At 36.7% G+C, this 21,301-nt stretch overlaps 2 protein-coding genes across 2 annotated transcripts; both read right to left on the bottom strand.

Moving 5' to 3' along the window:
* Positions 1-6,741: 6,741 nt before the first annotated feature.
* LOC134657040 (protein takeout) lies at positions 6,742-17,313 on the bottom strand. The gene is made up of 6 exons (XM_063512593.1): positions 17,200-17,313; positions 11,115-11,207; positions 10,288-10,435; positions 9,668-9,801; positions 8,139-8,304; positions 6,742-7,022 (listed from the first exon to the last, which is right to left on the bottom strand). Exons 1-6 carry the CDS (start codon positions 17,252-17,254, stop codon positions 6,884-6,886), a joined length of 735 nt encoding a protein of 244 aa, XP_063368663.1. The 5' UTR covers positions 17,255-17,313; the 3' UTR covers positions 6,742-6,883.
* A 2,019-nt stretch (positions 17,314-19,332) lies between these two features.
* Positions 19,333-20,040, bottom strand: LOC134657064 (uncharacterized). The gene has a single exon (XM_063512619.1). It carries the CDS (start codon positions 20,038-20,040, stop codon positions 19,360-19,362), a length of 681 nt encoding a protein of 226 aa, XP_063368689.1. The 3' UTR covers positions 19,333-19,359.
* Positions 20,041-21,301: the final 1,261 nt, after the last annotated feature.

Here is a 21,301-nt window from a genome sequence, read left to right as displayed (position 1 = left end):
ACTTGTGTGCAACTGGTGTCAGTGGCGCACAGTGACGTTTATAGCAGTAACTTGTTACAGTTATATCGTTTGAGCATTTGAAACAGGTATTAAAAGCATATTATGCTTGCCTTGTTCCATGATGCTTTGCGACACTGACATAGCTTGTATGGTTTACTTGATGACGTTCAAGTTCAAGATGGACATAAATTAAGTTAACATTTTATTTTCAAGTAGAAAATTATTCAACAGAGATTTTATTTTAGTTCTAAGTATACGATAATCGTCGCCCGGTAAAATTAGTTGTAAAAGACAAGTTTGAAATAAGTTTTAGTTAGAAATGACATTTTTTAAAGTTTTTTATTCGAAACTAAAATGGACCCGGTTGATTAACAAAATTAACATAGTATTTATTGAGAAATGAGCATTTGGTGAGCATTTATCGGCGATCATTCCAATTTACCGGGAAATTTCGATTTTTTCAAAAAGTAATCTCAGTAATCTCATTTTTTCAAAAAGGTTTTGTCTGTAACTGTAGTTTTTGTAAGCGACATAAATGCACTGTTTATAATAATTGACCGTTTAAATATTTCACCAGTGCAAAATGGTGTATTACACGGGAAATCGTATTAAGCGGGTACACTGTAATTTCGTCGCTTAGAAGAACTACAGTCCGATTGTACATAGGTTGTGAACTAGCAGTTGGTGGTTAGGTTATATGGCATTGAACTAAAACATCCAAAATCGTACCTCATCTAGTATACCAATAAAAGAGTATTTTTACACTCGCTTGTAGTGTAGACAGCTTAGCGACTAGAATATAAAGGTTCTAATTGCATTAAAATTTAAAACAAAATATCAACCTTAAACGTGTCGAAATAAGACTTAAAATTATATCGAAATATCACACACAAAAATGACGATTCTCAAAAACTCAAAAAAATTAAACAATGAATCAAAATTACATGTAAGATATGTAAACAAATTAAATAAATAAGAACCTTTATATTTGTAACAGAATGTAGCCATGCCATAGACCGTCCAAAAAGACATATGTTTGGTAAAAAAAATTATGTATGCCAAAAAAAAATTAAATTTATATAGTAATTCACTGTTTCTGATGCTTCTCATATTTATGTTTCATTCTAACTTGTAGAGAATATTAAAAATAATTGTATATTTAATAAAAAAAGTGACTTAAACCACAGTATCCAACATGATCCCAACCTAAAACATTTTAGAATCGGTCACTATTTTTTAATCTGTGCAATTATTTTTTTAAATCATGCTTCTAAAAGCTTGATCAAGATCGCTTCTCTCTGTCCAATTTATAGGCATCGCTTAACGTGCGATAGAGACAGAAGCTTTCACATACTATGCTAAAATAGTATATTGTATAAGTTAGAGTCGGAAATTATATTATATAAACCACCAAACTATTATTTGCTCCTACTAAACACTACATTTCTGTGCATTGTGGATTCCGCTTGCAACGACTGAAAATAGATAACTATGTGCAATAAGTTTTTACGTAAATGTCTCTTTATAATACATATACTTAAGTCTATTTGTTGTATTTAAGTACTTTATATGTTAAAAACTAAGCATTGAAAATTTTATATGAAATATTTTAAAATAGCTCTGATGATTCGTATCGACATGCATGAGTAGGTATATTGTGTATGAAAAAGTAGTATTAGTATGTATTTGTGTATGCAGTTGTGTCACTAATTTGACAGTAATTTGACATTACAATTTTTTTAGTTTCTAACAATGATATTATATAACTATAGATAGGTTATACTCATACTTGAGGAGCACAAAAACACAAAAACACATGTGCACATTTCTCGCTTGTCCAGCCGCGAATAAAGGCAACTTGTCCAAATTGTCACAAGGTAAGCGCTTCAATTTTGGGACGCCTATAACCTATCTTGAGTTATAAATCATTGGTTTCCAAATGTTCGTTGTGAGCGGATCCACACATTCTTTAGGTATAACTTGGTATAACTCAGTTATGGTTGAGAACATAGAGTTATAACTAAAGTAGGTACTAAAACCGTAAAGTGCCAAAACAGGCCGATGTTTAAGCGTCTTCCGAACCCTTCATCAAAAAAAAACCGCCCCATACAATCGAAGTTATATAATTTCAATTTTAATTTTAAAAGTATATTCTGAAATAACACGAAATTAGACATGAATATTCAAATAACATATGTAAAGCGTGACCAGTAATATATGATCATTGTCAAGAGGGAGCTGTTTTTCTCATGTATAGGGTGACCAGAGGGTGACAGTTCAGTATAGTCATAGAGAAATATAGTAAGACCAGAGTGCTCACTCCATACATCAGTTCAGACTATTAATTTCAGTGCCTACATCTAGCATCGAGTAGCGGAACTATCAGTACTGCTACTTGCCAATAGATGTAGCACCGACCGGAAAGTCTTACCTCAACAGCATAAGACCTTCCGGTCGGTGCTACATCTATTGTCACGTAGCAGTACTGATAGTTCCACTACTCGATGCTAGATGCTAATAGTCTTTTTGGTACTAAAACTGATGTATGGAGTGAGCACTCTATGTATTTTTTTCTCTATGGTATAGTATGAAAAAATTAGTTCCAGTGAAATTCCGCAACATGGCGCGTGATCATATATCAGTCAGGTCAGGCTTTAGGTATATCTTATGTCTGGCACCGGTTTGAGGCTTCTGAAATAGATTGTATAGGTGCGGTTTATTACCGGCGAGTTCATGTGTATGATGTTTTAGTTCAGACTTCGATTATAACTCTATAATCTCTGGTTTTGGTTAGTTTATTGTGCTAGAGGCTAAGTGAGACTTAGTTGCTTCATGGTCGTTACCACTGACAATGCCATAGACATTCGTTATTCTATTTCACTAAATAAACTTGGTACAAGATAAAATGTGTGTTTTTATTTATTTAATTTTCGAGTTAACTTATCCCTGAACCCATTTATCAGCGAACATACATATAGCCTGACCAGGAATATTTAGTTCATATATAGTTTGTCAAAGGACTGTCTCATTTCAAACATAGAGAGAGAGAATCATACTATATTTGTCTTACACTGGTACTAGCACCCAAAAGAAAAGGATGAGTATAGTTTTCCTGGTTCTTACTGATTGACAAATTAGTTTGACCAACTATAACTATGCCTTCTTAAAAATCGTAAGTGCCGCGTCAAAACGGCAGACCCACGGAAGAAAGAATGAGTGCGCCGCGCTCTGGCAGACCAACGCTTGGTAAATAGTTTTTGACATGTTGTCAGGAATATTAAAACATGTTATTAAATTCGTCGCATTACGTATGTCTGTCCCTTACTACTTGCTTTGAGTAACTAACATAAAGCTGGTCAAGCAAATCTTGTCAGTAGAAAAAGGCGCGAAATTCAAATTTTCTATGGGACGATATCACTTCGCGCCTACATTTTTCTGCCACCTTTTTCTACCTTGGAGGATATAATCAAACGGAGACGCCATGTCTGTAATTTTCTGTACAAAACCGTCTGCCGATTTTTGCGGGGGAGGGGAACGTCAAATGTATGCGTAACGTAAAAATAGCCATGTCAGATAAACGTCAGTCCATACATTGTGCATGACCGTTGGCCGCCTATTTTCGACAGAGGGGAAAGCCTGTTAATGGCTACTCCGTTTAGTTGTATCCTCCAAGTTTTCTACTGACAAGATCTGCTTGACCATCTATATAATATTATACTCTTTGGTAACTAAACTTTAACGAAATATTATTCTTGAATTAAGCTGCACGCAAAGATTTTTAATTACTGTCATCAAAAAAAAAAATCTGACACTGTCAAATGAAATCCCAAAACTATGTTTACCAGAAGTGTTAATTTATATTAGTGTTTAATTCTCAACACTTTAAAATTAACACTATTTCAATATGCAGTATTGAAGAGAAATCGGAAATGAGTTCCAAGGCAGATACATGGAATCTTTTTCAAGCCATCTGCTATTTTATATTGTTGTATACCGCGATTCTGGCAATCCGGCGGTTGACTGTACTGACTATAAGCGATAGATCTGCTGACTCTCTGTAATAAAAGGTATTTTATATTTATTTATTTATATTTGCCAATAGAAATAATTATAAAACACTGATTTAAACTTCCACGATTTTTACACCGATTTTTTGTAGTTTTTTTTTGTGATATTTTTTTTAAGACTTCTCCGAGACCACGGGGACAACGCCGTCCTCGAAACGTCGGTAAATCTTAAAACTTAGATTACGCGATTAAGTCCCGTTGTACAGTTTAATAATGTAAAAAAAAATATTATACTTTTAAGGCTATTCAAACGGATTATATCGCGTATATTGAATTTATACTACATGCCGACATATCGAACCCATTACAGCGTTCGTGGGCAGCGGGTGGAAACGGGATGTAGTATAAGTTCTTTGCTCAGATCCTATGATAAAAATAAAATTATTAATAACCAACAAATGCTCAAAAAAACTGTTTTCGTATTTAACATTTCCCATTTCCAAGAAAACAATTTAAACATTAAATATAGCGGTTTGCGGTTATTTTTATTTTGTAATTTATCTTTTTAGTTAGGTGTAAGAGATAAATAAAAATAAATAAATAAAAATATTCGGTATTCGGCCTAATAGTAGGCAACATTCGGCCGAATACCGAATATTCGGCAAAGTGGCCGAATAGGCCGTATACCGAATAGTTGGCGAATACTGGCAATCTCTAGTTAAGACTACATTAGTAATTTAGTCGAGTGGCGATCGTTTGTGACTTTGCATGCCTAAAGGGTCCCTATGCTCCATGAGCAGCATAGACCAATACTCACCATCATCATATTCATCATCATCATCATCATTGGCCTTAGCGTCTATTGCAGACGATTTATGGTGTTAGACATTACACCGCCTGGGACAGAATTAAGGAAACGCAGGGATGCCCAGCACCTGCATTACCCTCTCGGCTTTACTGTCTTATCCCACAGGAAAGGCGAGCCAATACGTGTGGAGACAGGTCGGCTGCAGGAATCTGCCGCTTATTTCGGGTTGGACCCTACTTACGGAAACTCACCACTCAACTAAATTAGGTACTAACGTAGTCCGTACTAGCCTTTAGACCCAGGGGCATATTCTTTCGCCTTTAAGGGCCACTTGACCATCCCCCTAACCCGGGGTTAACCCGTTAAAATGTTAAACCAGTGTCAAATTGTAACCATGGTAACTCCAGGTTTAACTCCGAGTTACCTACTGATTGGTGCTAGTTTGTGCTACGACAACGAAACGCTATCTGTCTCTCTCTCTCTCTCTCTGTATCACTCTTCAATATTGGTGCGATAGAGAGACAGATAGCGACCACGAATGGTCGTAACGCAAATGACTGTAATCTTGACTAGGGCCCCAGCTTTCAGCGTTCAGGCATAGAGAAAAAAATACATAGAGTGCTCACTCCATACATCAGTTTTAGTACCAAAAAGACTATTAGCATCTAGCATCGAGTAGCGGAACTATCAGTACTGCTACTTGACAATAGATGTCGCCACCGACCGGAAAGTCTTATGCTGTCGAGATAAGACTTTCCGGTCGGTGCTACATCTATTGTCAAGTAGCAGTACTGATAGTTCCGCTACTCGATGCTAGATGTAGACACTGAAATTAATAGTCTGAACTGATGTATGGAGTGAGCACTCTATGTATTTTTTCTCTATGGTTCAGGGTAAGTAGGTCAACCTGGGTGCCTAGCCTAGCTGACAATAGCTTGCGCTACGACAACGAAACCCTTTGTGTCTCTATCACTCTTCCAGTGATAGTGGCATTTCGTTCGCTACGGGGCGTAAACGATTGACATGTTGGCTACGCACCCAGGTCCTTCCAGCGGATTGGTTGCGTTATCGCTGAATCGTGTACGTTTGGTATTATGCAATACTGTCCTTTTTGTCTTATCCTTAATTCACAAGTGAGACCAATGAGGAATTGTACCTAATACAAGCGTTACTTTATCTCGACAGAAAAATACTCTCCTAATCCATATATTTCTTTCAGGATTTAAGTTTAGCATGGATGAGACAAGGGATGCGATTATACTCGGCTTCGTGATTTATTTCATTTTAATAACACTTCGTAAGTATTTCTTTTTCAAATAAATTGTTTTGCCAAATTTTGTCTCTGCAAAATAGTGATTAATGTTTGAGATTAGCGCCATCTACTCGCTAAATGATGAACTTCTTCCGCAGTCCTCATAATCAACGAAGCTTTCTGCAAAGCGACCTGCATGAAGTATGCCCGCCAAGTCGCTAACGGAAACCGGCAAGACATTGAAATGAACGAGAGAAGACCCTCGAAAGTAATCACCAGGTCCCCTTCGCGATATGACCGAGGCGACGTACCTAAACAGTACTACCAGAATAGCAACTGTATGTATGTCGTCTAAGTATTTCGAAGAATTTTCAATAGATGGCGTTATAACTATTAGTTCTTCGACTCGCCGATAGCTGGAGCGCGGTTTTTAAGAATGAAACAAATTGGTAGTTCGTAAAAAAGTTTAATTTAATTTAATATCGACCTTACATTACCAATGAAATAAATATAGAAAATCAGACGTTTCTTAATACTAAACCCACTCAAACACTACTTTTACTCTTAATTTGTCTTAACATAAATAATTATTCTTGTTTTCTTATTACAAATCTGTCAATAAAATTTCTACAATATCAACATTATTTATTATTTCATCAGATAGATTATTATTTTAATAATATATTTTAAAGACTTTGGTTTCTTCCCAATAAATAAATAATATAAAAAACGAACGACATTTTTTGTAGGATTTTTGTCTGTTGCATTTCTTTTAAAAGTCCAGAAATTTAAAATTGCTGAGTACTTAAGTCTAATTCAGTCTTGTAGAAAGATTTTGATCATAGGCACCTTATCGAAGATGGTGTTAGTGACGTTTTGGAACACCGAGCTGAGACTCTTTTCGTAGGATTCCTTTAGCTCGTTGAACACTAGGTCTGAGTTCTCGTTCAGGAACCTAGAAAAAAACAAGAGTACATGAAATAGACACCCCAGGAACTCAGGATTTTTACCTACATTTTAGTGGTTTTTAATGCATGAAAAGCTGAATAATTTTCTTTTATGAAGCCATTTGCAGTATATTTAGATACATTTTTTTTTCACCGATGCTAAAACGATACTCGATCGGCCAATTCACAAGCAAATCCAGCCCTAGTAGCACGGTCGAATTTTTATCGTTTATCACCATGTCTGTCACGTTCTAACAAGTATGTAAGTGCGAAAGTGACAGGCATAGTGATAGTCGATAAAAATGGAACCGTGCTGAGCCCGCAGCTGTACTTATTTTGTCATATCGGAAATAGCACATCGACAGATTGGGTCAAACAGTCATTTAATCTAGACAACTTTAGAGTCGGGCTTCGTTTACGGTAAAGCGTCACCTTGGTTAGGCCAGGCGGCCTAGCCAAGGTGACGATCGCTTGCGCTTCGCTATCGAATCGCTTTGTGTCTCTCTATCACTCTTTCATATTAGTGTGACAGTTACAGTTGCGTTTCGTTCACGGGGCCAGGCCGCGTAGCCAACATGCCAATCGCTTACGCCCCGTAGCGATCGAAACGCAATTTTAGCGCTAGAGAGACAAAGCGTTTCGTTGTCGTAGCGATAGCGATTGTCACCTTGGCCATAGAGAAATATAGTAAGACCAGAGTGCTCACTCCATACAACTCAGACTCAGACTATTCAGACTATTAATTTCAGTGCCTACATCTAGCATCGAGTAGCGGAACTATCAGTACTGCTACTTGACAATAGATGTAGCACCGACCGGAAAGTCTTACCTCAACAGCATAAGACCTTCCGGTCGGTGCTACATCTATTGTCACGTAGCAGTACTGATAGTTCCACTACTCGATGCTAGATGCTAATAGTCTTTTTGGTACTAAAACTGATGTATGGAGTGAGCACTCTATGTATTTTTTCTCTATGATGAAGTTGAACTTTATGTATATGCACGTAGGTCGATGTTGCTCTGTGGTATGTCACTGATTAATCGGTGTTTGGCGTTGAACCTACGGTGCGGATATATTGGTCATTGGCGTCCAAAAGGTTAAGGACTCTAGGTAAGGTACTCACAAGTTCATCTGGTCGCCGAGCCGCTTGTCTCCGTTGAAGAGGTTGGTGAAGTGCAGCAACACCCGCTTCGGGAAGAAACGGACCTTGTAGTCCTTGATGTGCATGTATGTCTGTCCGTCGCGCTCCACCGGCTCGCCTATCAGGTCATGCTTCACTACTAGGTTCACTGGAATGGGATGGAAAAATTGCAAATTAGGTAGGTAAGTAATGAGGATTATTCCGTAAGCGGTATATTGCGGAATAAATATCTAAAAATTGCTACGAAAAAAAAAACGGTTATTTTTTTTTAATTCATCACGTTATTCGTACGTCATATTTCGAAAGTTTAAAATTGTAAGACGGGTTTTAAAACTTGAATGACAAAAACAATAGTTGCATTACGATATGCGAATTACCTTTTCGCATGTGTAGGTATTGTACAACGTTTTACAGTACTTAAGTACATAAGGCCCTTAAAAATTTAGAAATAGGTACGTATTGTGCTAATTAACGTACCTAATAGGGCGGTAAAGTAGCACCATATGTATAACAATTATCACTTGTACAGGATACGATAAATCGCAAAAAAATATTTCGCACTATTTTTTACTTTATATGTATTTAGGTTCCTCTAAAGATGCTAATTGGATGAAACATTGTGTGTACGTTATTTTTACGTATATTAACACTCCTTAAGGTAGTATTTAAGGTAAGACGGTGGGTTCAAACGGGGTGGTTGACCTTTTCTACTGTTATTTATTTATTTATTTTATTCAGTTCTAAACAATATACATTGTGTCGAATAGTAATACATGCATATAATTAGTACATACATTAAAAACATTAAAAACTAGGGTCAAATATATCTTATCTCTACCAAGTACATATTCAAAAACGAGGCCTTAAAATAGTTACATACAATTCCCATTAAAATATGTCATACACAATTTCATTGATATAATAATAAAATTTAATACTTCTACAACAATAATAATAATGTCAACAATAGATCAATAGGTAGGTATGACATTAACATTAAATAAAAACCATTAAAATAAATAATAAAATTGGTAACCATTGCAATACTAATTAAAAGATCCATGCAAAAAATTCATCGATAGAATAATAACATTTGTCAACAAGAAAAGCCTTTAACTTGCGCTTAAATACTTTGCAGTCGGAGATCTGTTTATACTCTATCGGCAGTTTATTAAAAAGATGAACTGCCTGGTAGCTTGCCGAATGTTGTACAACTTTGAATTTAGGCACTAAACTATTTTTAAGGTCTTTTCTTCTTGTTGCAAGTCTTACAGCTCTGTCGTATTCGCATTCAGTGACCTCCAAATTTTTGACTAGACCTGATAGCAGAACTAAAATATAAAGGCAAAAGGCACAGTCAAGATCTTAAGGTCTGTTAGTTAGATGTCAATGAGATGTTTTATAAGTCTTTGAATTTATCCCCCAAAAACCGGCAGTGGTCAGAGAGTTGGTCATCAGGCGGTAGTATTTCAAGTAAGCTCTGTAGCAAACGGATGATGATGATGACTTACCCATAGTAACATTGGCGACACCCTTCCCTTGGATGGGCAGCACCAGGATCCTTCCCTTCATCACGTAGTCTGCTATGAACTCCATCTTTGGAGTCAGGGAGTTGGTCACCAGGCGATAGTGCTTCAAGTCAGCTCTGGGAATTAAAACGGATGATGATGATGGTTAATTGAGTAAGATCCCACAAAAAATGTTTTTTTAATGATATAGTAGGCGATTGAGTAGACGAATCACCGGATGGTAAGCAATTACCGTCACCCATGGATACCTGCAACACCAGAGTGGTCGGAAGTGCGTTGCCGGCCGTTATGACGGGAATACACACTTTTCTTGAATGTTTGAAGGTCGTATCGGTCCGGAAATACAGCGGGCGACAGTTCATGGCTAAACTAAACTCTTTAATCGTGGTCAAAAGGAGACCACAAGTCACGAATCTCGTTGACCACAAACGCTATAAAGGGTTCGAAACATCGAAATGGTTTTTAAATTAATTATACGCGACATAATTCGGACATAATCCGTTTCAGGTACATAGTTTTATTTCAAAAAGGTTCGAGTTCTGATATTTTTTGTCTCTTCAGCTTAATCCAAAACCAAAACTTAAGGGATCTAGGTTACGTACTTGTAAGTGGTGAGTATAGTCTCCGCCAGCCCATGAAGTTGTATCTTCCTGTAATTTTGCGCCAAGACCACGGGACCGGCGCCGGACTGAATGTTGATGGCCGCTACCTGGAGGGGCTCTATTGACGGCACGGCGAGCTCAGGGATGCCTGAAATTGTTATATTAACATCATTGTAATTTTAGTTTTAGTACTTCAATCTCCTTGCGTTCACACTAGATTCCGTTAGTAGTAGTATCAAAAAGCGAGTAGCGATGCGGGGAGTATTCCCTTAGAAAAATTACTCTAGCCACTTGTGTGAAAATTCAGCAATCAATGTAGCTATTTTCTGCACAAGGAATTTATCGCAAAAGTTGACAAATTTTCTGTTTTTGAAGTGAAAACTTCTTTAGCGGCGCAGTGCACTTTTTGAGGTGGGGAAAAAATGTTAAACTCGCGACAGATCACTGATCGAAAAACTTACAATGTCATTGAGTTTTTCTTTATTGATTTAAATGCCATCTAGTGAGTTTCCATCTAACTGGTATTAATATAACTCGAGTACTAACAGTGATGTGCTTAGGGGTTTCAAGTAATGCGACGAAATAACGCTAGATGGCGTTAACCTCAATTATACATAGTGCTGCAGACATTTTGCAATAGTGATTGAGTTTTCACTTCTGCCAGCACTCCCAAGTGCAACCCGTTGTATTTTTTTCCTGGACACCGTTGCAGTCTCATTAATCATTACTTTGAAGTGTTAAAGGCATAAAACTAAAGTCAAGTACGGTTCCCTTCTAGTCTACAGAGGAAAAAGTGGGTAAATCAGAATCAAACTTAAATGCATCACCTTTTCTCATCTTCCTGAGGGCATCAGGCACGGCAGCTTTCAGGCATTCGTTCAGCTTCGGGTCCTTCTGCCGGCACCGCACGAAATTCTCCGCTGAAAATGATGTTTTATTATCATTAAATAGTCATAGACTGTGTTGTATTTTAGGAGAAAGAAATTATAATCAACCTAAAGCTCAAGTTTTTTTTTTATATTGAGCTCAGGATCTATGATCCACAGGATTTTTTTTGCAAATAACCAGTAATAACCAGTAATAAGTTTTTTGCAATTAGTAACTAAACCTCCATTGAGGTATATACAAGAGACGACATCTCGAACAAAATGTTTCCGCACCTCAGAGAAGTGCATGCACTTCTTTGCTTTTAGTACGTCACTGACCACTGACAAGATGCCACACGTGTACAGAAAATTAAAAAAAAAATTAAAAATTAAAAAATGCCTTCGTGCGTGTTAAAAAGTTGCAACAATAGCACAAGAAAATATAATAAAAGGGATGGAATAACATTTCATCGGTAAGCAATGGAATAACTGTTGATTTACTATTATTTAGTTTTCAAAGTAAATGTTTGGTCGTAGAAAAAGTATTGTATGCAACGTTGTTTAACTGAGTCAAAAAATACTCGTGGCGTCTTTATTAACAATTTTCGGCTTCGCATGCATGCATGCACTTCTCTGATGTGCGGAAACATTTTGTTCGAGATGTCGTCTTTTGTATATACCTCAATGTAAACCACACCGGTTTAGTTACTAATTCTATACCACTACGGTACTACACTTTAGTACCGTATTGGTATAGAATTAATGTAGAGAATTAGCGTTTTGGAAAACACATAAGTAGGGTTCGATTGCACCAAACGGTCTGTTAATTTAATATGTAATTTCCATCGTTGTTTGTTAAAATTTGATGACAAGATGACGAAATATTGACACTCATATTTTGTTTGCAGACTCGGAGGTTAATGACACAAATAAGTACTTAATCGATACATTATCCATGACCCATTCATATTAGAAGAGAACAGTGTCACGTAAGTAACGTGCCAGGCTCATAAAGCACCTTTTTGCAGACCTATCCTTTCGCTTTATGAGCACTCCAACCTTCATCGTACCAAATCGTACCTACGTGGCCAAGATTCATAGCCTCGCTGACCCTCAGATAAAAGGGAGTGTTGACCTAATGGTCCTCACTGGAATCTTCTTAATACTCACGGATAGCAGGGCTCATTTTGAAATACACATCTCAAGAACTGCTTTAAATATACGCATTCTGAAATCCCCATATTTAAGAACCGCTTTAATTATCTCCGGTTTATTTAAATGAGGTATAAGTACCTCATATTATTGCAACAGTTCGGGTTGATTGACCGCAGTTTCGAAACCTATGTAATTATCATGAAAACGTGGGGTATTTGTGACAAGGTCTAGTCTAGGCCTTGTGAATGGCGATGGCTCAAGCACATCTGAGTGGATTATGAATCGGTGTGAAGCAATAGCGGTTGCGATGAATCCTATATTTAAAGGATATAATGGGGACATAATTATCTAAGGCACAGACCCATGCTCCCAATCACGACAAAAAGCCGTGACTACCCTGGACAAAATATAAATACCAGCGAATGTTACTGTTTTTCCAATGTGACCCATAGCTGACTCAAAGCATAAAGCGTACTCTCCTTTTTTACGTCGGTTAAGCGTTCTACTTCCGCCGAACTTGACCTAGCTCGCTACATTTCTCGCTTATCGCTTGCGCAACCGCTTTCGACGTTATGTGTGCCGGCGCAGGCTAAGGCTGTGTCTGGTTACTAGGCGGAAGCGGAAGCGGGCGGAAAATTATGCAGCAAAGAAGCGCTAGTGGAACCACATCGCAGTTTTCTTTATTGTTTATAAGTTTGTTATTAAACTGTTGATGCTGGAGTTTTTTAAATGACAGTTTAGCGAAATCTTATAATTTGATTGTTAATTTTGGCAACTCTATTACGTTTGTATAACTATAGTCAAGTTTGTTGACCTCTCCCATTAAATCACCATAAATATTTTTCTAAATTAATCCAGCAACATTATATGCACATAACAATTGCCGACGCCGACGTAGACTTAATTCACGCCACGTGTGCACAAATTAAAACCCAGTTTATGAAAACATTATACACGCCAACTTTATGAGTAAATTCCATTCACAATGTGTCATACAATTTCTGGGTCAGTAAGTATTGATGGCACATAGCGTCAATGTTTACTTGTTGGATGGACAAACAGGCAACAATGTACGGTGAACTGTCAATAGCAGCGTAGTGAAACAGGGGCCAAAGCATATCGCTACCGCTCTAATGCAAATCGCTGCGCACATCGTTCCGCTTACGCTCTCGCTGCAGCCTTACCGCCCCGCCGAGTTACGTACGCTTGCGTCTTTAACGTGCGCTAAGAGTTACGTATCTCTTTGTTTCGGTTACGAAGATTGCGTTAAATAATTGACGTTATATCTTCTTTTACTGTGAATAAACAAGCGTAAAGTTATTCGCTCATTGATGATGATTGACGTGAATTGACGTTACTTGCAATTCTTATCGCAGATTTTTATTTTTTTGTTACATGTTGCTTGCACATTTTTTTTAAATTGCCTATCTTATGTCCCACAGCTGGGCAAATGCCTCCCATTTCTTCTGACACTCATCACGGTTTGGTGCGTGGTCGCCAGTCGCAGCAAAAAGTGTAGAGGTCATCTCGCCATCTTTTTTTGGTTTGCCTGCACATATTTTTGTAAATAATAGGTACATATTGTGTGAAATATGAAGGATATATCCTAACCAGCTTTTAGTGTCTCAATATTTTACGGTAAAACTAGTAGGTATACATATTACAACTTATCATCGAACTTACGACCCCAGGAAACGCAAATTATGTAAACCTCTTGCTACAAGCAGAGCCTCAGGGCATAACTAGTAGGAAGTTATTTAATATCTACGTAATGTGACTAACCTGACTCAACATAGGCTGTTGCGTCATTATTGTTTACCTACAAATTAACTATAATTTTATAGGAACTTTGCGTCTTTCTAGTTACAATTTTGAAATTTCGCATGCATTTTTGAATCAGTGCGAGTTAAGAGTCCGCAGCAAACTCGGCTGGATTTCACCTTCCCATACAAACAATGTTTCATTTTCATTTTAAAACTTTTTAATGTTTAAATTAGTAGATTTGTATCTGCGCTTCACTGATTTTGCAGGTACCTACGTAGTTTCCAGAAAGTTGGAAAAGATCTCGATCTTTTTTATTCAGAAGTGTTCTAAAATAGCGTCAAAGTTTATTTATTTAAGCGTATGGCGTAACATTGTAGGCAATTATAACTAAAATAACTATTATAAGTCGACATCCAGGCCACGCAGCCAACTGATCGCGTCAGGTGTCAGATTGGTGTAGAGATCCTCCGGGTCGCCTTGGAAACGTCTCTTTGGGCATCGTTCAACAATGTGCTGGGTGTTTTGTTCTTCAAGACCGCAGTCACACAACGGACTCTCGTTCCATCCCCATTTGTGTCTCATGTAATTGCACCTGCCATGACCTGTACGGATTCTGTTGAGGCGGCACCAGTATTTCCTCTGCAGTGAGAAAGAAGCCTTTCGGTTTCCGGGTAGGATTTTGGGTACTATTGTGATGACCAGTCGTCGCCTCCGCCCATTCTTCCTTCCATGCTCGCTCCATCTGAAACCCCCCATCCCTCAGTTTTCTTCCGGCCTCGCTCGTAGGACGGCGCGATTTGAGCCGCTGCGGCGGTGGGTTTATGAATTCTTGGTGGACAGGTAGATCAGAACGGACATGTATTTTTTCGACTTCCCTCAAGAGCGCGTGTTTCCTGCGTAAGTGAGGCGGTGCTATGTGGCTAAGCACTGGTAACCAGTGGGTCGGTGTAGTTTTTATTGTACCGGAAACACATCTCATTGCGTCGTTCAGTCTCGTGTCTACTTTTGCTACGTGCGCGCTTTCACACCATACAGGCGCGCAGTATTCTGCTGCAGAGTACACGAGGCTGAGCGCGGTAGTCCGGAGCACATCGGCAGATGCACCCCATGAAGCGTCAAAGTACCGGACATCTTTCTTGAATGCCTCATCAGCAAGATACTCGTAAGTCTCATATTACCTGTAAATAGACCTTGAACCAACTCGGTGGTCAATACCATCGAACTTCCGAAACGACTCCAAAGGAATGCCAATCAGAACTTTGTAACAAAAGGTACATTAATATGCCAAGGATGTTGGGTGGGTATACATATTTGAGAGAAGCTTACCAACCCAGGTATGTACCTGATATTATACCTATTAGGTACTCTAAATATTTTTGAGTATGCTAGGACGTCTGTGTATTTAATAAGTACCTATCTACCTATGTCACTTAGCCACACACAAACTAAAACCTATCAAGAATAATCCAATTTTGATTTGTCATCAGAAAAAGAAAGTTTTACTTACAATATAATCGCTTTTAGAGATAAGACCGCCTGTTGACTACCATAGTTTTTAAAGGCATAATTTGTATGTCATGTTTCTTTTGATATTAGATATTTTATATTAGATAAAAACACAGCAATTAATGTTTGCTGCATTAGGTTTACCAGAATATGTAGGCACCTAATGGAAATCTGATTTCATACATTACGTGACTCATCTGTTATTAAAATAGGCAACTCAAATTAATTTATACACTTTATTTATGTGATATAGGTACTAAGATTTCATGCAGTGTATGAAGTGTATCCTATCATATTACTAAGCAAAGTAATTTACGATATTGCATTCATTTTAAATAGATGCTACGTGCTGATTTTTGATATTCGAAGTCGATAATGATTCCTCATATAATGTACGTGTTTAATTTATCTCTATGAAGGTTATTTATCGGTACCTTATCATAGCATCTACGTTCTACGTACCTACGTATATGTATATTAATAGCGTAAATTTAAAGCTAGAATATATCTGCATATTAACATCCATAATGCTAAGGATTTACGTACAGCTGATGGTGACTGTACGTAAATCCTTAGCATTATATCAGAGCGGCCAAGGTGCTCACAAATATCTGAACACACCTAGCTATTATCAAGGCGACAGAGTGCGTGTTCAGATATTTTTAAGAATTTTAAGCATTAAATATCTAAGTACCTACCTAAGTGGGAAAAATGACCTAGACAAGTAAGAAACAAAACAAATGACCTAGAAAAGTAGACACGAAATCAGCATTCTCAATTTTGCTACCTGTTTGTGTTTAGGTACCTACATTCAGATACCTAGAAAACGTAATGTAACTTACCTACTATTTATTAAGACAACTTTACTTTATAAGTCAAAACATAGCCATTTGTCTAACTAAATGATTATTTTATGAATACGTATGTGTTATCGAAGAAAGCTTTATTGAATAAAAATACTAATTAAGTAAAAAATCGGAAATTCCCGAAACAAAATCTACTCTAAAGTAAGCTGGAAGATATCCCTTATAGGGATAAGTTCGACTTTGCACCTTTATTTCTGTAAATTTTATGTAAATGTGTGTTGTGTACAATAAAGTGATTAGGTACTAGTAGTGATTAGGTAGTAGTAGTAGTACTACTACAAAATAGCATCGAAAAAACATTAAACTACAACATTAGGTAAAAACACGTGAAACCGTAAAACTAGTATAAGTATAAGTAAACTAGCGACCCGCCCCGGCTTCGCCCGTGTTACTCAAAACTTTAACAAACTACATACACATTACACACCTACATATGTACCTACACCTTCCTCAAGAATCATATATTTTCTATTGATAGGTGAAAACCGCATGAAAATCCGTTCAGGAGTTTTTATCGCGAACATACCTACATAACACACAGACAGGCGCGGCGCGGGACTTTGTTTTGTAAGACCCGCCCGGCTTCGCACGGGTTAATAAATTATAGATAAAGTTTTCTCTTGCATCACTCTATCTATTAAAAAAAACGCATCGAAATCCGTTGCGTAGTTTTAAAGATCTAAGCATACATAGGGACAGACAGCGGGAAGCGACTTTGTTTTATACTATGCAGTGAGTGATAAAAAAAAACTCACGAAGCTCGCTCCCGAGGGCGGTCCCAACGACAAGTACTGCTAGCACTCTCCACATGGCACTGTCACGCACTGCACACTGCGAAATGCGCGCCGCGCGGCGCACGCGCAGCTTTATGTGCTTACGGCGAGGGGGGCGGACGGTCCAATCAAAATATAATATTATAATGTATGTAGTTGACAACTGATTTAGTACCTAATTATTAGTTGACTAATTAGTGTCAAGACACTATAATTGCAGTAATTGTCTCTTTTATATTCAACGATTCAGTCTCAATCAAGAAAAAAACCGGACAAGTGACTCGCCCACCGAGGGTTCCGCACTTTTTAGTATTTATTTTGTTGTTATAGCGGCAACAGAAATACACCATCTGTAAAATTTTCAACTGTCTAGCTAGCACGGTTCATGAGACATGAGACAGCCTGGTGACAGACAGACGGACAGACGTATCGACGGACGGAGTCACAAACTTTGCGACGTCACTTTAACTACATCTGTAACCGAAAATTATTTTGTTTTTTTTTTTATTCACTGTTAACAGTAAAATAGTAACTAGTTTTTTTGCAATGATAATCGTTTTTATGGATGTATTTTTATTCCTAATCGGCTTCATGTTATACATTTCTAACAATGCTTTTGTCAAAAATGTTAATTATTTGGTAAAATAATAAAAACTAAGTGAAATTGATGATTTAGTTGAAAACAAAATTTTCAAATATGTTACATCACACCAGAGGGAAGGGTAACCTAAATGTGACCAGGTGTGACAAGGAGGGGGAAAAGGGGTCAAAAAATCTTCAACTTCGTGTGATGTAAATGTAATTAATGGATGACCCCTTACGGGGGCATAAAGTCACAACTCACAAGCACGATTATTTCTTAGTCTTAACATTTTATCCAGGAAGATTAATAATGATCGATTGATTTTATAAATAACGAGGTCATTTGGGGCAAATATACTGATATATAAATATAATAATGATTGGAAATATTCCTGTGCTTGATAGAGTAATTACAATAATTGACAATACCTATTGACATCTAGCAAGCGACGTACCTACATAATTATGTTATGACGATGTTAACCTCCTGAGTTCCAGAAGTAATAGTTTTGTTTTGAGTTTATAGCTTTGTTTTTATTATTCATATGTGGCTTTCCATAACAGAAGGGTCCTTGTGCACGTGGTGACGTGGAGCATAAGGACCATTGGTCATTGAATTATTTTACGCTTTAGTTAGACTCGCTTGTTTTTAGCTGTAGGAGACCTAGGCTCTCCGAAAAATGTCGCGCGAGTGACTAAAACCAAGTGAGTTTAAACCGTAAAATTATTCAATGTTAGTATGTTTAAGTTCGATTAGGTACCATTAACCATCATTTTATGGGAAAACTTAATGTAAGTAAGAAACTAGTTAAAAGTTGTCCCTGTATGAATTATGATTTATGATGGAAAATCTGTGATTCTAATTTGACTCTCCAGAGATTTAATTTATGCAGAATCTAAGGAAGTTCCATTATTGTTATTCATACGTAAATACATTTACATTGTGTGTTTACACACCCATGACTATAAAATAAGGAATTTATAACCGGTATGGTAATGATTGTGCATTAAACTCGTCTCTATTAGGACAATTCGAACGTCACTGATAGTATGGCATCTAACTGATGTCTTTCTTTATCTTTATTTTGCTGTTTTAATTATTTTCTCTTTATCTTATTACTTTCATCTTATTGTCCTGTCCTGTGTGTGTGTGTGTGTGTGTGAGCTTTATGGAATAAATGTATTTCTTCTTTATCTTTCATTTATCGTGCACTTCGCTCGTACTTCTCCGTACATGTATTGACGCGGACGAGACGTACGATAGCTACCTATATTACATGATTCAAATATAATTTCTAATGTCAGTGTACGTTCGAATTGACCTGTATCTGAAGGTTGTCATGATAGTTGCTGAAAGAACGCACATTTTCAGGTCTAAAGATATAAGAGAGTAGTTTCTTTAGAAATACTTATTATAGTAGCAATAAGATCTTTATGATCTCAGATAATATAATATGATTTTTCGACGTGTACCAAGTCAAATATACTACTCGTGTACATATCTGCATAAATAAAACAATTAACTCCTTTAGATACAAACATAGAAACGTATATTCATTACTAAATATAGATAACATCAGAATCTTCGATCTTATCATACCTATAGCTTTGAACATCATTAAATTGTCTATATCCCTTTTGATACCTTAACGCCAAAGAATCACTCGGTAAAGAAGGATTAAATATTGAATTCTCATTTTGATCCATTTTTACTAACCCGAAGTATACTACGTCATCGTCGTTCTTTTCTTTTAACTTCTGTTTAATTATCAAAGGCTCTTTTATCGGAAGAATTAAGACCATGTCTTGAGTTTCTGACCCTAGTTTCACTTTGGCTTGTATAGTGCCATTTACTTTGTCTTCTTCTTGAGCTAGTTTTAAGGGTAAACGACAGTCAACGCATCGTATATTGTCATTGTGATCATTGTCCATCGCTACAGGAAATAATCTGTCATTTAAATATAATCTGTATCTACATTTATGATCCAGGAGAGATATCACGCTACCCTTACTTGCAATTCTGTTCTTTGATGAATGACATTCAAAATAATTCTTCTCTCTGAATTCTTTCAGTTTCTTCAAATTTACTTCGTCTTCCGAAGTTGAATACAAATTTGATGCTACAGATGATTTTTGATGAGATTTTGTAGATTTATTGTCAGAGGACATTTGTTTTTCATTTACTTCAGTAATAGTATCCAGAACTTGACCGTTCCTGGCGATAGTGTCAAAATCATGCATAGAATCGTATAAATCAGCAAAATTTTCATTTAAATAATGCTCTTGAACCAATTCCTCTTCAGTTTCAATTTTTTTACCGGTTTTCAATGCTCCCTTATTCTTATTCGAGTTAATTTTGACATTTTTGCAAGATGTTCTTGTACAATCTAATGTAGACTTGGAATCGGCATATTTTTCGTTTTTGTAATATTGTTTTACAACGTTTGTTTCCACTTTTACCTTTTGGGAGTCAGTTTTAAATTCTTGTTGACTATTTTTAGGAGACAAAACACGTTTACTATTTTTAGAAGACACAGCGCTAGTTTTTCCAGTAGGATTTGTTACAGAATTGGAAAATACAGCTACAGCTGTCTCAATATCATCAGTATCACCACACGTTTTGCAAAAATCAAACCTTTTACTTTGTTTCGGCACAACAGGTAATGAATTTGATGTTTTATTCGGCTTGTTTCTTTGCGGTTTAGAAGCGATGATACCGGCAGACTTACTTTTCACTTCATACGAACAGTTCTCGTGCCGCTTTTTAGATACTAACACTTTCTTCGGCATTTTTATCTTTATATTCTCAGGCTGTGGTTTACTTGGATTAAAAGGCATTTTGATGGAAATAACTAAGAACAAGTTGTCAGTGAACAGAAATGTAAACAAACCGTTGTTATGGTTACCAAAAGTTTGTTATACTTACAAAGTTTGTCAAGAACGGGGTTACCAGCCGCACTATTTTATCTATGTACATATTTTAACACATACAATTTTATAAAACATGTCGTTTTGGGTTTAAAATATGTAAGTAATGAAATACAATTGTGTAACATAATAATTATTGCTAAAATTAAATAGTTAGCTACTACCATCTAGTGAAGAGTAGAACAAATAACGCGAGTGCATTTTGCTATCAAATGTTTTCACAATTGGCTAAAAGGGGCGCTGTAATCATACATGCTGATTCAAAGTAATAAGTAATTGTTATTTAATTCACATCTCGCATATGTGTAATAAAACTAAAATTAGCAACTTAAAAATACATGTTATTAATACATATTTTAATTAAATTAATTCAAATTTTTACACACAGTTAAATGTCAAAACATAAATAATGCAGCTGCACCGCCATCTAGTGTCAAGTAGTAGAACTAACGTGACTCACTTTATAAACTAAAGTTTCCTCGTTTTGCAAAAAGAGGCGCTGCTGTCGCTGTAGCTTCAAACCAATTGTTATTCAAGAATCGTTAATGTGTCTATTCATTTGAACACATTGTTA

This window comes from Cydia amplana, chromosome 19 (genome assembly GCF_948474715.1).
Source record: "Cydia amplana chromosome 19, ilCydAmpl1.1, whole genome shotgun sequence".
NCBI classification, from domain to species: domain Eukaryota; kingdom Metazoa; phylum Arthropoda; class Insecta; order Lepidoptera; family Tortricidae; genus Cydia; species Cydia amplana.
This window is presented reverse-complemented; position numbering and strand designations above follow the sequence as displayed.